The 15,971-nt window shown below is 42.1% G+C and overlaps 1 protein-coding gene across 1 annotated transcript in view; it reads right to left on the reverse strand.

The window, feature by feature from the left end:
- Positions 1 to 386: 386 nt before the first annotated feature.
- Positions 387 to 15,971, reverse strand: part of GABRR3 (gamma-aminobutyric acid type A receptor subunit rho3) — a 56,209-nt gene continuing 40,624 nt past the window's right edge. The window contains 5 exon segments of the mRNA XM_045851897.1: positions 387 to 686; positions 5,811 to 5,848; positions 5,851 to 5,904; positions 5,907 to 6,008; positions 15,706 to 15,713. Of these exon segments, the coding sequence (XP_045707853.1) occupies positions 387 to 686; positions 5,811 to 5,848; positions 5,851 to 5,904; positions 5,907 to 6,008; positions 15,706 to 15,713 (502 nt within the window).

Here is a 15,971-nt window from a genome sequence, read left to right on the forward strand (position 1 = left end):
TCAGCTCTGTTCAGTAATTTGGCACTTGGCTAGCACAGAGGAACAAAGTCCCCTTGCATTACTGTCACAGTCCAGTTTTATGTCTTAAATATAGGAAATTTATATTTAGGAAGCAGGGAGGGTGCTGATGAAGCAGTTACAAAGCCCTAACCTGTAGAAATTGTTTTTCTATAATACGCATGCCTGGGACTCTTATTTATGGAGTCAGATTCTCCTAAGACCTTAAACTCTCCTAGATGGAGAGCAGTCAACTTTCAAATCTTCGGGCCGGGAGGCATGATGGGCTGACTCTCAGTTTACTCTAGCCCTCCCTGTCCAATGTACAGTCAGTTGTTGTTGAATATAATCAGACTCCAAAACAAGTTTTATATATTGGGAATTCCTCTTCATACATATATTCCCCAGTAAAACCAATTAAATATAATATACGCAGTGGGGAATAAAATCCTGGACTAGGTGTCAGTGACATGGTTGTTCAGAATGATTCTACCAACGTGCCCTCTGAGGGATTTTCTTTCCTTCATCGGAGGTGAATCTGCACCGAGGCTGCCTGTGACTCTTCTTCCAATGGAGTCTTCTTCTGAGTGGAGAGAAAAGGAAGTCTGGTCCCTGTCAGTCTCACTGTCACAGTAACAACCATCAAAGGCCATAGCTTGAACTGCATCAATATTGTACATCCCAGAAATCTGATAAAAAGACTTGTTAGTAAGTCATGAATATAGTTTTAATGAATAGGAATTATAGTACAAATCTAAACAATCAGGATTTAAAAATAGTTTCAATAAATGCTAAGAATGTTTTGCTTATTTTAAAGACTTCTGGTTTTGCTTCTAGTGTCTGACTAAAAGTCGCTTTAATAATAAATGGGAAAACATAACAAATGGAAAACATTATCTTGGAGATCTATTTTAATAGGGATTTAGCAAGGTTTATACTCTTTTCAATAGAGGTGTTTGAGCATTACACAAATAAATGTCACAAAACTATAATGTCAGAGTTTTCTAATTTAGTCCTGCCAGAGAGACTGTTACTTGTTCCTGTGTTTCCCCAAAAAGAAACCGTTTCAGATTTCCCCCTTTGTTTCTAGGTAGTATGAAATGTTTGGCATAAGTTTGTGAGTTGAAATTGAACATGATTTATCAGAAAGGAATATAAGCCAGTTGGGTTTGCTTTTCAATGTATTTTTTCTCTTCAGAGAAAACATCACATTAGCCCAGTCAGTGTGTTTTTGTCCAAAAACAACAATATCATCTGGTGATCCATTTATGCTTCAGTTTGGGGTGGGTGTAGGTAGTGACTTTAGCTGCTCTTTTAAAATGCAAATTGGTCAATCCTAATTTTTGCTGAAAAGTACCTATAAATGATGTTAACACAACCCAATTAAACAACTTGAAAAGTTGGCTTATTTTTTTGGAAGGAGTGAATTACCAGTGCTTGCTGGCTCCAGGGCCTGGTTGAACGTAAACTGCCATTTCTCTTTACGGTTTTACTCTGAGGGAGATAGTGGTTCTCTTTGTTACAGAGCACTGACTGGGAGGCAGCAGCTACTAACTGCTTTCTGAACAAACAAAATCACTTCTTGACCTACAGGGCAGTTAAAAAATGAACAAATATGAACAGGCTACTACTGGATGAAATTATTCAGAATTCATTTTAGAGGCAGCAGAATAAATTCTGCTAAAATGTGTCTTTGGTTCACGGTGATTTAAAAACCTAATTTTTTATTAAATTCAAATAAGTCAGCAAAGAAAGACAAATACCATATGATTTCATTCATATGTGGAATCTGAAAAACAAAATGAATAAAATAGAAAGAGACTCACAGATACAGAGATCAAACTGATGGTTGCCCGATGAGAGAGGTGTTGGGGTCTGGGTGAAAGGGGGAGGGAATTAAGAGGTACACACTGGTAATCACAAACAGTCACGGGGATGTAAAGTAGAGCACAGGGAACACAGTCAGTGATACCATGATAACCATGTATGGTGCCAGGTGGGCACCAGACTCATCAAGGGGATCACTCCATAAAGTTATATAACGTCGAACCACTACACTGTACACCTGAAACTAATATAATATTGAATGTGAACTGTAATTAAATAAAATTGTCCTTTATAATCAACCAAAAAAACTTTAGTGTTTAAAAATTTAAAAATAAAAAGACATGGAGACTATTCTGTGCAGTTAAACCAACCAGGGTCCCATACCAAATTATGTTGTCCCTTTTTATTTTAATTGTAGAAATTTTCCATAATAAAATGAAAATGGACAAAATAAACATGAAATGAGATCAAGACTGAATAACTAATCTCAGGTAGCCATTTAATAACATTAACAATATATTCAACTCTGACCTGATGATAGAGTAACTATATACCATCCCCTCAGTGGTTTTGCTGGACCCCCTGCATACTGCTGAGTCATCCCACCTACTGGACATCTGCTGTTTCATCCCAGCAAAAATGTCGTTATTGTGTTAGAGGAGAGATAATCTTCTGGCAAGAGCAAGGGGGCCAGTTTCTTTCTGCATTATGATAAGTTAGAACTGTCTGTAATTGATTAAATCTTTCAATATACAATTCATTGGTAGACTGCTAATTTCTACAAATTTTTAAGTTGGTTTTTCCAAAAGAAATACTTTTAGTACTGGTCTTTAATTTTTCACTCCAGCCTATAAATTAGCACATAGCTAAGACACATTACATCTTAACTATAGAGTTCACTGTTTTACACTAAGTTCTAAGTCCTGGAATTAAGAAAATATTCAGATGAAGGAATAAGAAAGAAAATTGCTTCCTTTTTCCTTCCGGGGAAAGGTCAACACTGGGGACAATTTTCCTGCAGCTCTTTGCTGTTCTCCCAGCTCCCAGTATCTAGGGTGGTTGATTGAGACCTGTGCATGTGTGTGTGTGTGTGTGTGTGTGTGTGTGTGTGTGGTGGTGGTGGTGGTGGTGGTGGTGGTAGTGGTAGGAAGCGGCTTTGCCTGACTTCATGATTTCATAGGAACTCCATTAGGTTAGCGTTCCTGGCCTTTCTCGCCATCCTTCAATCACCCCACCCCTGGGACTTGGCAGAAGGAACTGGCACATGTGACCCCAGTCCCTTTAGAGTCCTCACTATGAAATCTGCACTGGTATCCAGGTTTGACTTCTGAAATAAGGTAAAAGGAGAGTATGTTTACAGGGAGAGTCCTGAATTGTCTAGCATAGCCAGTGGCCAAGAGAATAAGTCTGTTTAATTCAGCGATGAAGTATTAGTAAGCCCTCCTGCTCATAAATCTAAGTCACTTTCCCCAAACTGCTCTATCAATTAAAAAGGTGACATTATGGTATCCATGTGTCTGGCTCATACACCTCTCTTCTCTCTAAAATTGGTTTCCCAGTCCTGAGAAGAGAGGTATCATTGATTAGCTCCAAACCCACAGGCATATCCTCCTGCCCTGCCCCTTTCTACGGCATTCTATCCCCTAGAAGATCTCTCATCTCAGCTGTTTCAACTACTCCTATTAAAACTCCTGTTATTCCTTCACACCGTTTGTGCAGGGCACTAATCACAATAAGAATTTCACTATTGTGTAGCACTTTAATGTTTGTGAAAGCTGTAGACCTTTAGATTACATCATTGGGTCTTCATAACAGCCCTGTGAGGGAAGAAATTCCACAGGTTTGCAAACATCTAAGGAAATTTAGGAGAAACAACCTGGAAACAAAGCTAGAAAGTGGTAGAGATGGGTTTGGCATTGCTTCTTCTGACTTCAAATCTTGTGCTCTTTCATTTTATCTAACGAAATGTGAATGTGAGGTAGAATATTTCTTCGAGATAATTGCATCTTTAAGGGGGGATGCTTAAAACAGTGGTTTCCAGAGGCTGGGGGAAGGGAGCAGTGGGGGAGTTCAATGGGTACAGAATCTCAGTGTCACAAGATAAATAAGTTCTTGAGGTTGGTTGCACAACAGTGTGAATACACTTAACAGTACTTAACTATGCACTTTTTGGTTAAGACGGTAAGTTCTATGTTATTTGTATTTTACTGCAATTAAAAACAAAAAATAATTTTTTAAATGAATGATACTTATTAACCCCCAAAAACCTCTATTTTAGTGGTACACAAGGAAATTGTGCACAACCCCATCAAGTGAAAAAAAATCCAGAGTGAACAGCTGTGTTGTGTGGCAGGTAGGGGTGAGGAGGTGTAGATATGTCAAGGACACACAGTGGCTTGCCGTAATGACTCACTGCACCTTTCTTGGGTTCACCACCCCCACTTAAAAAGAAAACAAGAGCACAAAACAAGAACAACAAATTCTTTCCCTTGGCACACAGGTTCCTCTGTCACCTTTAGCTTCACAGATTATTTAAGTCATCAGCACCCACAGCGTGTGCAGTGGATCAGCAGCCCCCGGGGCTCTTACTCTCAGGTCCCAACCCAGATCTGCTGAATGGAAAGTGTACCCCATCCCAAGTGATGCGCACACACCCACCATTGCACACATCTATAAGCTTCTGGTTTTCTCCCACCTGCATATCAGTCACTGTGGGGTATGTGTGTGACAGGGGCCCATAATCACATGCTTGACAAAAGAAGCTGAGGTGTCTGCAAAGAAGCAAAATCAGCTCCTATTATAGCTTTGACTCAAAAGATGTAAAATGAAAGGGTAAAGTTAGCATTGCAGGAGAACTGAATTGCCTTGCAGCTCTGTTGGCTGTGAAACTTTTGGTAAATCACTTTACTGAAACTTTGCTTCTTCATTTTTAAAATAGAGATAATAACCTCTGCAAGGACTACATCAGGAAGCTGATATGAGGGTTCGCTTGGAGGATATAAAAATATTCTGAAGAGTATGAAATGCTCTCACTAGAAATATAAAAAATGTAATGTTGTGAGTATATATAAATGCTCATATAAGAACTTCTTAAACCAATGTGAATATATTACATTAAAAGTATGTGTATAAATGTATATATATATATATATTTACAGATATGTTCTCTTAAGTGTATGTTAGCAAACAAATTAATTTGATCAGTTAGGTGTCTGAAATACAGTATTGGAGGTCAGTTCTCATAATAACAGGAACTCCAGCCTCACTCCTTTGTGAAGTAAAGCAGATAGACATCAACCTACCCATATTTATTAAGCAATGTCACAAAGCCATGTAATAACACTTAAAACCCAGAGGCACCTTATTCCCAGTGTGCTGCAATGAGAAGAACCCTTTATGCTCTACCACTCTCCTGAGAAAAAAGAAGAGAAAAATAATCCCAGCTTCTGGTAGACAGAAGCATGTCATTTACTGGTTGGGAGCAGAGTCTGGAGTCAGGGAGATTCAGAAGCAAATCCTGATTCTTCTCGAACTGTATGACCTTGCACACCAAGTTGCTACTCACCTTCTCCTATTTCACTTCCATAAAATGAGAGTAATAAAGTACCGATCTCTTGGGCTTACTTTGAGAATTAAATGACATAATATGTTAGGTGATTAGCGCAATGCCAATACATAGTAAATGTTAGCTGTTATTATTGTCATCATCTACTCAAAAGGATGTGGCTTGTACATCAACCCCCTTTTTTCTAGTGATAGAGTTAGCACACAAAAAAACACCTGGCAAAGGTGAAGGAGGAGGCTGAGGAAACCAGCCAGCACAGAGCATAAAGGTCGACATTAAATTGTCAACATCATGTAGACTTGCATCGTGACAAGAGATGTGTACTTAACACAAGGGCCAGCAACCCTGTCAGGAGAGGGTTTTTGATGTGGGCAATCTTCTCACATTCTTACAGGGATGTGACAATCAAGCGAGGGAATACCTGCCATGACTTCCAGAATTGTTTCTGTTCTTCCACTGCAGGTAGTTCCTGGCTACACACTCAATGACTGACAGGGACACAGAGAGGGACCGCCCCACAGGGACACATCCACGGCCTCGATGTGGGGCGCCTGGGGCAGGGAGGCTCTCATGCCAGAGCTGATCGTGGACATGGTCAGCACCGTGGTGATTCCTGCCGCTTGAGAAGAGTGACAAACTCAGTGACACAACCATTAAGTTCCAGGTTCTGGTGCTGGCTTACACCAGGGGATATATTTTCAGAATAGTATCGATCTGGTGGCCCGAGGGTTGGGGTGGAAAGGAATCCCTGCGTGTTAACCCAATTCACATCTTGTGCCTATGCAAGAAGCTCTCCTTGGATTTCCTTGTCTACCTCCTTTTGTTGCCCACAACCCCACAGTTCATAAAGTGTCTTTCTTTCCATCTAAAGATTTCACAGTTTTCAGAGCTCTGGTGCTTCTCACCCTCAGGTGAGAAGGGCCTCTTCTAACCAGCCCACAAAGGTAAAAACATACTCAATTTGAAAATACACTTCTAAGAAAAAAAATTCCAAAATCATTTTCACTACCTTCGCCATCACCTCACAACTTTTACTATTAAGAAGTTGTCGCCCTGGCTGGTGTAGCTCAGTGGATTGAGCACGGGCTGGGAACCAAAGTGTCCCAGGTTCGATTCCCAGCCAGGGTACATTCCTGGGTTGCAGGCCATAACCCCCAGCAACTGCACATTGATGTTTCTCTCTCTCTCTCTCTCTCTCTCTCTCTCTCTATCTCCCTCCCTTCCCTCTCTAAAAATAAATAAATAAAATCTTTAAAAAAAAAGTTGTCAAAAAAAATTGTCATGTCTCCCTTTAATCTTTTATTCATTGAAGAATGATCTTTATAGCATTAAAGATAGCTATTATCCATATTTTTCTTTCATGTAGAACACTTACAAGCCATCATTATTGCAAGACCTCGTCCCTTGTTACTGAAACCACAGTTCAGCCGAGATTCAGAATGGAAGTATGCTAGTGGAAGCTCAGTTCAGTGTAAATATTTACCAACCAAACCACTAAATATTACTTTTCTGCCTTCCCCTCTCCTCCCCTCATCTTCCATACACTTATCTTTAATTCTTCAATTCCCTCCCCTTCTCTTCCCTTCCTCCCTCCCCTTCTCTTCCCTTCCTCCCCCTTCCTCCCCCTTCCCAAACCTAAGAGATCAGGTTTGGGAGGGGACAGGGAGGGGACAACCGAGAACGAAGTGACTCAGATTTCTTTAATGAAATGATGGCCTTGGAGAAGGCTGTTCTGTGCCTACACTTATTTGTCAGAGGGATACTGCGAAAGTACAGCCTGGAGAGAAAGTGTAGTGTTGTAAATATTTGAAATGTACACTGGCTGGCATAGTTTTATTTCTTAACTTCCCACCAGGGAGGTGCAAATGGAATCCTTAATGATTTTTATAAGTTGTGAGGACATTTTAATGTCAACAGACAGAGTCCCGAACAGCAGGAAGAGCACCGTGATTTCCTCCTAAATATGCAGACACAGCATGTGGATGGCTTTCACCAGCACAGTTCTACCCTTTCCACAATAACGCTTCGAGGTTCTCATCTGGGGAGGCCCATATCAAAGACAGTGACGACTCTACAGAGCTATTCTATTTCAAATGAATTTTCTGTTCCTGTGATCAAGACCAACTCAATTTGGCAATTTGACAATTCACCACGGGAGCTCCCGGAATCCCACTTTCACACCAATTTGAACTCCAGAAAAAGAAACCTGAGACTTCCGGCAAGATGGAGGAATAGGTGGACGCACCGTACCTCCTCGCACAACCAAGATTAGAATAACAATAAAATACAGTCAGCATAACACCCAGAACCGACAGGGGATTCATCTGAATGGAAGTCGGACAGCCAAGAAGTTGAAGTAGACCCGTACATCCAGACTGGTAGGAGACAACGAGCTGAGCGGGTGCGGGGCTGGCGCGGGTCGGCAGCGCACGGAGGTCGGGGGAAATTTGGCGCGGAATCGGCGCGACAGCCATCGGGGCGCAGGAACGCAGCGGTGGACCCTGAGTACGCAAGCTGCGGCTGCCGGACCCAGTGGGGCAGCGATTGTGGACCAGGGCAGAGCTTGCAGCCCAGGAGCCCGGGGAAAGGTCTGGGCCCAGGAGAATTGAACTGCCGCCATTGATTCCCTCCCGCCCCGGCCCCCACATATAACGTCACAATCTAGCGACTGGGGCGCCCAGCCCCGGTGAACACCTAAGGCTCCGCCCCCCACCTTAACAAGAGCGACCAGACCGGAGAGACAGGGAAAGACATAAGACATGTGTGCAACAGAGCAGATCAGTCCCCCAGGACTCATCCTTTTGAGCGACCAAGAAATAGCCAATCTATCAGATGCACAGTTCAAAACGCTGGTGATTAGAAAGCTCACGGAATTGGTTGATTTTGGGCGCAATTTAGATGAAAGGATGCAGGTTACCATAAAAGAGATGAAGGAAGATACGCGGAGGAGAGCCAATAGAGAAAGGAAGGAATCTGAGTCTCAAAACAATACAGTGGACCAGAAGGAAGATAGAATCAACCAAGCAGGAAAGCATGATGAAATAAGAATTAAAAAAAATCGAGGAGAGCCTTGGGAACATCCAGGACACCTTTAAACGTTCCAACATTCGAATTATAGGGGGTACCAGAAGGGGAGGAGCAACAAGTGGAAAAGTTATTTGAACAAATAATAAAGGAGAACTTCCCCAATCTGGCAAAGGAAGCAGTCTTCCAAGAAATCCAAGAAGCTCAGAGAGCCCCCAAAGAAGTTGGACCCAAGAAGAAACACACCAAGGCACATCATAATTACATTAGCCAAGGTAAAAACGAAGGAGAGAATCCTAGAAGCAGCAAGAGATAAGGGGACAGTAACCTACAAAGGAGTTCCCATCAGACTGTCAGCTGATTTTTCCAAAGAGACCTTACAGGCAAGAAGGGGCTGGAAAGAAATATTCCAAGTCATGAAAGACAAGGACCTACATCCCAGATTGCTCTATCCAGCAAAGCTCTCATTTAGAATGGAAGGGAAGATAAAGTGCTTTTCAGATAAGGTCAAATTAAAGGAGTTCATCATCACCAAGCCCTTATTTTATGAAATGCTAAAGGGACTTATCTAAGAAAAGAAGATAAAGAAAAAGACATGTATAGTAAAAGGACAGCAAACTCACAATTATTAACAATTACACCTAAAGCAAAACCAAAAGAAACTAAGTAAACAACTAGAACAGGAACAGAACCACAGAAATGGAGGGCACATGGAGGGCTAGCAACAGGGGGGGGTGGGAGGAGGGGAGGGGGGAAAGGTATAGAGAATAAGTAGCATAGAATGTAGGTTGAAAATAGATAGGGGGAGGGCAAGAATAGTACGGGAAAGGTAGAAGCTAAAGAACTCATAAGAATTGCACATGGAGTGAACTAAAGGGGGGGGAACGCGGGTGGGAGAGGGGGTACAGGGTGGAGGGGAAGGAAGGGGGGAAAAGGGACAAATGTAATAGCATAATCAATAAATTAAAAAAAAAAAGAATATAAGATTCAGAATCATGGCATCACTGTAATTAAGATCCTGGCTGATAAGCTTGAGAAAGCAACTCTAGCTACTTGAATAAAAAAGATATATTGGGGAGGATATTAGGGTGAGTATGTGATAAGCAGACATGGGGCCTCACAGAAATGGCCAGAGGCCATTAAAACCAGTCTCAGAAACAAGGGAAACCAAGGGAGTGATGGAGGGACAGAAATCAGGGGACAGGAACCACAGTTCCCTTGTTTTACTCTGCCCAGATGTCCCCCACCCCCTCACTGGGATTAGAATATCTGCGTTCCCTCTGTCAAGCCTTTGTTTGCTTGTTTCAAGGTCCCAGGAGAATTTCTTTGGTCACAAGCTTGCTAGTGGGTAGTGGGCACCTGGAATCACCCTCCACGAGGACCACACACAATGTCAGACAATGACATAGATAAGGACATAGACAATGTCAGAAAGATTCATTTCCAAAAAGAAAATTGGGGCACTGGTAGGAAGGCATAAATTCATGGCCAACCAGTGCAGCACACATTTTTACTACAATATCCACAGGTGTACACATCTTGAGACAAATTCTGACCTCAGACATAAGCCGAAGGAGTTAACAACATAGTAAGTGCTTTGTGTCAGAATTCTAAAGCACTGGGGCTAGTAATATATTTCTCAAGGATAAAATGCCAACACTATTCAAGGTGCAAAGATTAAATGGAAGCAGTTTTGAAGGAAAAAAAAAAAAGAAACCTAAATGCTATTCTAGCTCTTACCATTAAATGCAGGCCACTGTCCCACTGAGTTCAGGTTTCCCTAACAATGGAAACTGTTTGCATGTCAGTGGATGCTTTTGCATTCCTTGCTACATAAACATGGAGATGTGAAATGTTTGTTAACATCACAGATGTATGTATAGCTGAAGCCAAGACTATTAAATAAAACTTGCTTGCCTTTATGGAATGTTTACTCACCACAACATAGATAAATATATTAGCCCCGTGTTGCAGAAAACAAATGCAACCTAAGAATGACTCAGTAATTAGCCTGAGTTTTGTCAGGAGTAGGATTGAAACTGTAACAGGGTGCAGCCAGGGCCCTCCCCAAAGAGGGATTTGTAATGGGGTTCAGAACTCAGAGTGTCCAGGAAATATTAAAAATTTAGGGTGTCCTCACCCCCACAAGTCTGAACTGGGGGATGGAACATGTAGAGCAGAGCTATTGAGTTATTTTGCATACCAACAGTTTTGCAGATAATCTCTAGAACAGTCATTTAACATATCTGTAACTTTTGACTGGTTTCATGGCTTTGTTAAGTAACTGTGGCCTTGCTTCAAGCCACGGAGATGGGAGTGACTTCAAACCATGACGTAACTGGGAGGCATCTCCCCCTGATTACAGCACCTGCGTGAGAGCTTGGAAATGGTTCGCTCCACACCATGGGGCCACGCCTGCCCAGACTTACTAAGGCAGCCTACTAAGGCAGCCAAGAAAGGCTGGAAAAAATACAGGGATGCTGGCAGTGTAGCCAATTGTGGGAGGAGTCAGAAATGGGGCTGCAGAGGAAGACTGATGCTGGGATTTAAACCCAGGCACAGCAGCCAGGTGCATCGGAACCACTGGCTTTGGGGTTCCCTTTGCCACATGGCTTAGGGAGTAGGAGAGACCTTACAGGAAGGAAAGGGGTGACAGGACACTTGCTGGTGGGCCAAGAGAAGGTGCCACATGATTTTGGATTAAGAACTAAAGATCAAGGTGGCAGTGGTGACACAGCTAGTGGTGCTGGGAACTATGGGAGGCCTGCCAGCAGAGCTCGAATTACTGGGAAGAACCAGGGTCTACCTGAGCCACGGACTTCTATTTCTTTTCCTGAGATACACTACCCTGGACTGGGCAAAGTGGTTAAGGAAGGACTGTGTGTTTGGGTGTATTAAGGGACTTTGGGATTTTGATGAAGACATTAAGTTAATACTCTTAAGTGTGTATAACTTTTGAATAAATAAGTCCTTTCCTTTTCACCAGTCTCTGGCATTCAGAGCTATAATTCCCTGGCAAAGGGAAAGATGAACCTGGTACAGGTGGACCCTGGGAAAAGGCGGGGCGTGGTCCATTTGGTAACAGTATCTTGTTCCCCCACCCCACAGGTCCGTTCTGTAATAACCTTCCTCTTTGAGGGCAGAACCCATGCTTCTCACATGCAAGCTCGCTGCCTCTCATTCTGGACTTGTAAAGAGAATTTCCTTTGTTTTTAAGATCATAAACCAATCTCTACAGATGGAGCACCTCTGAGACAAGACACTGTAAAATGAGAGTAGAATTATGCCAGGAAGTATGAAGGCATTTTGTGCTTTTCAACAGGTCAAAAGTCTTCCTCCCTTCAGGATTTCACTGGTAAAGTTGAATGAATCCTAAACTAATGTTCCTATTTGTTAGCTTACCTCATTTATTTAAAACTTTAAAACGTCTTCTTATTGGTTTTCTGGATATGGAAAAATAGAACTCAAATTTTTAAAAATGGACAGTAATGTGGAGTTTAATGGACAAAATACAGGTTTAAAACAAATACATGAGTTTACAGGCCAAAAAGGTCTTGTGGTGTATTTTAAATTGATGACTGTTTGGACCAATAAAATGGAATCACATTATCTGTATTTACCAGTGAGTAATAAATTATCAGCTATTTTCTTTACAATGGTGCTTAGTCCAACTAATTTACTATAGCCTTATTTATTTTGAAACTAATGTGCTAGATATTCCATGTTTAAAATGAGCAATTAAAAAAAGTAGTGAGTGAGAGGAAGGATTGTTGATTATGGGGAGTAAAGATGAGCACCCTGAAATATATATGCCTCAAAGAATAGAATTGGAAGTCAAGGAGTATTACAGCTACATGTCTTGAGCCACCCTTTAGAAATACATTAACCTTTAATTTATTTATTTTTTAAAATTTTATTTATTTATTTTTATAGAGAGAGGAAGAGAGGGAGAGAAACATCAGTGTGTGGTTGCCTCTCATGTGCCCCGTACTGGGAACCTGGCCTGTAACCCAGGCATGAGCCCTGACTGGGACTCGAACCACAGACCTTTTGGTTTGCAGTCCAGTGCTCAATCCAGTGAGCCACACCAGCCATGGTAGAAATACATTAATCTTGATGAATGGTATTCCTTCCAAACCCATTAAAGCTCATACTTCAAGAAAGGAATTCTGAATTATATGGTGACCATTTAGTCACTTCATGACTAAGAGTATGTCTTAATGTCTTCATTAAAATCCCAAAGTCCCTTAAAACACCCACAGACACACAGTCCTTCCTTCCCCACTTTGCCCAGTCCAGGGTACTGTATCTCAGGAAAAGAAATAGAAGTCTGTGGCTCAGGTAGACCCTGGTTCTTCCCAGTAATTCAAGCTCTGCTGGCAAGCCTCCCATGGTTCCCAGCACCACCAGCTGTGTCACCACTGCCGCCGCCATCTCCAGTTCTTAAAGAAAGGTCCTGTGTTGGGATTAGAAAATTATCTTCTCACCCATAGATACTGCTAGGCATTGTTAGAAAAGTGTTATAAGACTCTGGTCCATGGATCTCCACTTTCCTTGAGCCCTGCAGTTTCACCATATTAACCTTTTTTTTTTTTAATTCTCATCTGAGAACATGCTTATTGATTTTAGGGATGGGGAGGCTGAGAGGGCCCTGCTCACAGCTCTCGCCTTGCCCTACTCATACGGTTGGAGCAGGCTCATGCAGGACACACCTCACCAGCAGTGGGTGAGGATCACCAGAGTTTTAAGGTGCCGTGGTTCGGGGGCCACGATTGCAGCACTGGTTGGCAGAAGATGAGACCCTAAAACCTGCCTGTGAGATGGAGTTGTAGGTTCAAGTTCTGCTTGTATGCTCCCCATTTGTCTGGTATCTCATTGTGCTCATAGTTTTTGGCCTGTACATCTGGGCCATTAAGGGTTGTTCTATTCTGGCTACTGGAGTGAGCCCACTGGGCAGAATTGTAGTGGACTGGACTATGTACAGCCATTATCCAATGTGTAAGGAGGAATTGGATTTCTATTGCAGCACTGTTTGGCCTAGGTACATTTTGGTCTATGGGGGAAAATGACCATAAGTGGTTCCCTAAATTGCTATACCATCATGAAGTTGGCACTCTATTGCCAATGGTCAGGGAAGTGGGACAAGATCCCATATGTCAGGCATCCAAATCATTGCACAGTAGGATTCTTGTAGAGCCTGTGTTTCAAGAAGTTACAAGATGTGCTTGCAGATCCAGGGATTTTTAGCTACCTGATAAAGAGTGAGAGCATGGTCCTTCCACCGTTAAAAAGGAAAAGGATTAAAAGTGAGTTATGATTATAAAGTATGTAGGAGGTTGTGAAAGTTTTAAATTTAAAAGGAAAGGAACTTTAGCTCTTCATTACAGCTATTCTTTGCTTGTTTTCTGATCTTTTGGGGACTTGGGGAACTTTGCTATTTTTGGTACACTGGGAATCCTCTGTCTCTGCCATGGTGCCGGATTGGAATATTGGCTAGGGTGAGAGGTCATGTCTCTGCTGTGAGATTGGCTGGTGCACTGGTAGGTGAGAGAATGTCTCTACTTTTGGGGCTTTGGGCCATCTGGACCTAAGAAAGGTCACCTGTGTGACTTCTTGGTGTGCCAGTTGGTCTGGGACAAGGTTCTAAGGCTAGTTCTAGTCCCTCCTATTTTGAAAATTTGTCTTTGCTTCAGGTTTTGTTTTGTTTCTGTTCTGAAAAGGAAATTGAGGTTTCTGAGAGCTTGTTAAAAATTCACATTAGATTGGAAAGGAATTGTATGGTTTAAGGAATAGAAGGTATAAGGGATAGAGGTACAATTTTGATGGATATTTGGAGAACAAGGATTTTCCTTCATACTTTGTATTTTTCTCCCTACCTGATCCCTCCAGAATTTGACATTCTTAATGAGTGAGTAATGACATAAAATTTCTTTGCATAAAACCAATGAGACCAGTTTCAAATGTGGTTTTGTTAACCAAGACTTTGACTGGAGTATCATGCCTGAAGGAGGCATGACTGGAGTTGGGTTGTTACTAGAAAGCCTTAAAGAACTGAGATTGACTTTCAAAGCTAATGAAAGCCCACCAGAGAAATGGCCTGGTACCTTGTTTGGTTGTATGCTTTGTGGCAGTCTTTCCAGGGAAGGAATATTGCTTTCCAGAATGATGGCCAGGAGGAACCTTAAGACACATTGGGAACCTCAAGAACTTGAGGAAACTGGGTACTGTAGGCAAAGCCTGATGGCAGGTGTGTGGTTTGGCTTCTGTGCCCTGAAGGGCTGACTAAAGCTCAGTCTAAAAGTTCTCTATGTGAGTTCCAGCAAAGCAGATTTAAAGAGCCTATGTGATTAATTATTGCTTTTGTTGTGTTTATGCAAAGTGCCAAGGCAAAATTAAAAACTGGACTTAAAGCAGTCTCTTTGAAAACAGAAAGGGTGATCTTAAGGAGAAAAATTGTGTTTCAAGGAAAATCACAATGTTCTATTGTGGATATTAAACTCTAGCACAGCCTACTGTGCTCAAAGTTTAGTTTTCACTTGGAAGTTGAACTGGTTTCTGTATACAGATATTACTTCAGCACCTGGTGACATCACTGGGGATGTTCAATTTATAAGCAAGAAGAATTTGTCAAATTGTCACTGTCTGAGATCATTCTAGCAAAGGCCTTGCAACTGGACATTTTCTCAAAATGTCTCTTGCAGTCTTAGAGACTGGTTTGTGATTTGTTGTGTGAATTAACCTGTGTGTTCTTCCTTCTGTTAACATATGGCATATGACTATGACTTCACTTACCTGGGTGATTGTTTACACAGTAAAGGCCTTATTTAAGAAGCCTATCTGTGCCCTACCTGGTGTGGCTCAGTGGATTGAGTGCCAACCTGTGAACCAAAGGGTTGCCAGTTTGATTCCCAGTCTGGGACACATGCCTGGGTTGTGGGCCAGGTCCCCAGTAGAGGGCACACGAGAGGCAACCAGACATTGATATTTCTCTCCCTCTCTTTCTCCCTACCTTCCTCCCTCTCTCTAACAATAAATAAATAAAATCTTTTTTAAAAAGGAGCCCATCTGCATTGCTGCCCCCTGAGATCCAATGGTTTGGCTGGACTAAGTGGTTGAGTTGGTGAAGCATGGGGTGGTCTGTCAGCTTCACTTAAAACTGCTTTTCTTTTCTGCCCTAATGGTTCAGACAGAAAAGAGCCAGGAGTGTTAAAGGGGAAAATCCTAAAATATTCCTCTCAGCCTAAGTTAGGTATAGTGGGCAGAGGGCTTCAGACAAGTGTGACATGCCTTACACACCTTCCTCCAAGGTAGCTACTCTTTCTTAATCTGGGACATTGTAGAGTTAGTCTCTATTTTTGTCATTTAGTTGTTATGGTTCTGACTGTGCCTTCTAGCCCTCTTGCCAAATTTGTCTCCTCCAGAATATGACAAGGATGCTGACCTGTCCAGCAGTGCTGTCCTTTGGACATCATTCTTGCTGCTTCTCAGGGATAACCAATTGACCTGGACCTGGACTTTGCAAGATCCTTTTCCCTCACGTGAAGGTTTTCCTCCATTC

The sequence above is a fragment of the Phyllostomus hastatus genome, unplaced genomic scaffold, assembly GCF_019186645.2.
Source record: "Phyllostomus hastatus isolate PE091 unplaced genomic scaffold, TTU_PhHast_1.1 phas_contig_86, whole genome shotgun sequence".
NCBI lineage: Eukaryota > Metazoa > Chordata > Mammalia > Chiroptera > Phyllostomidae > Phyllostomus > Phyllostomus hastatus.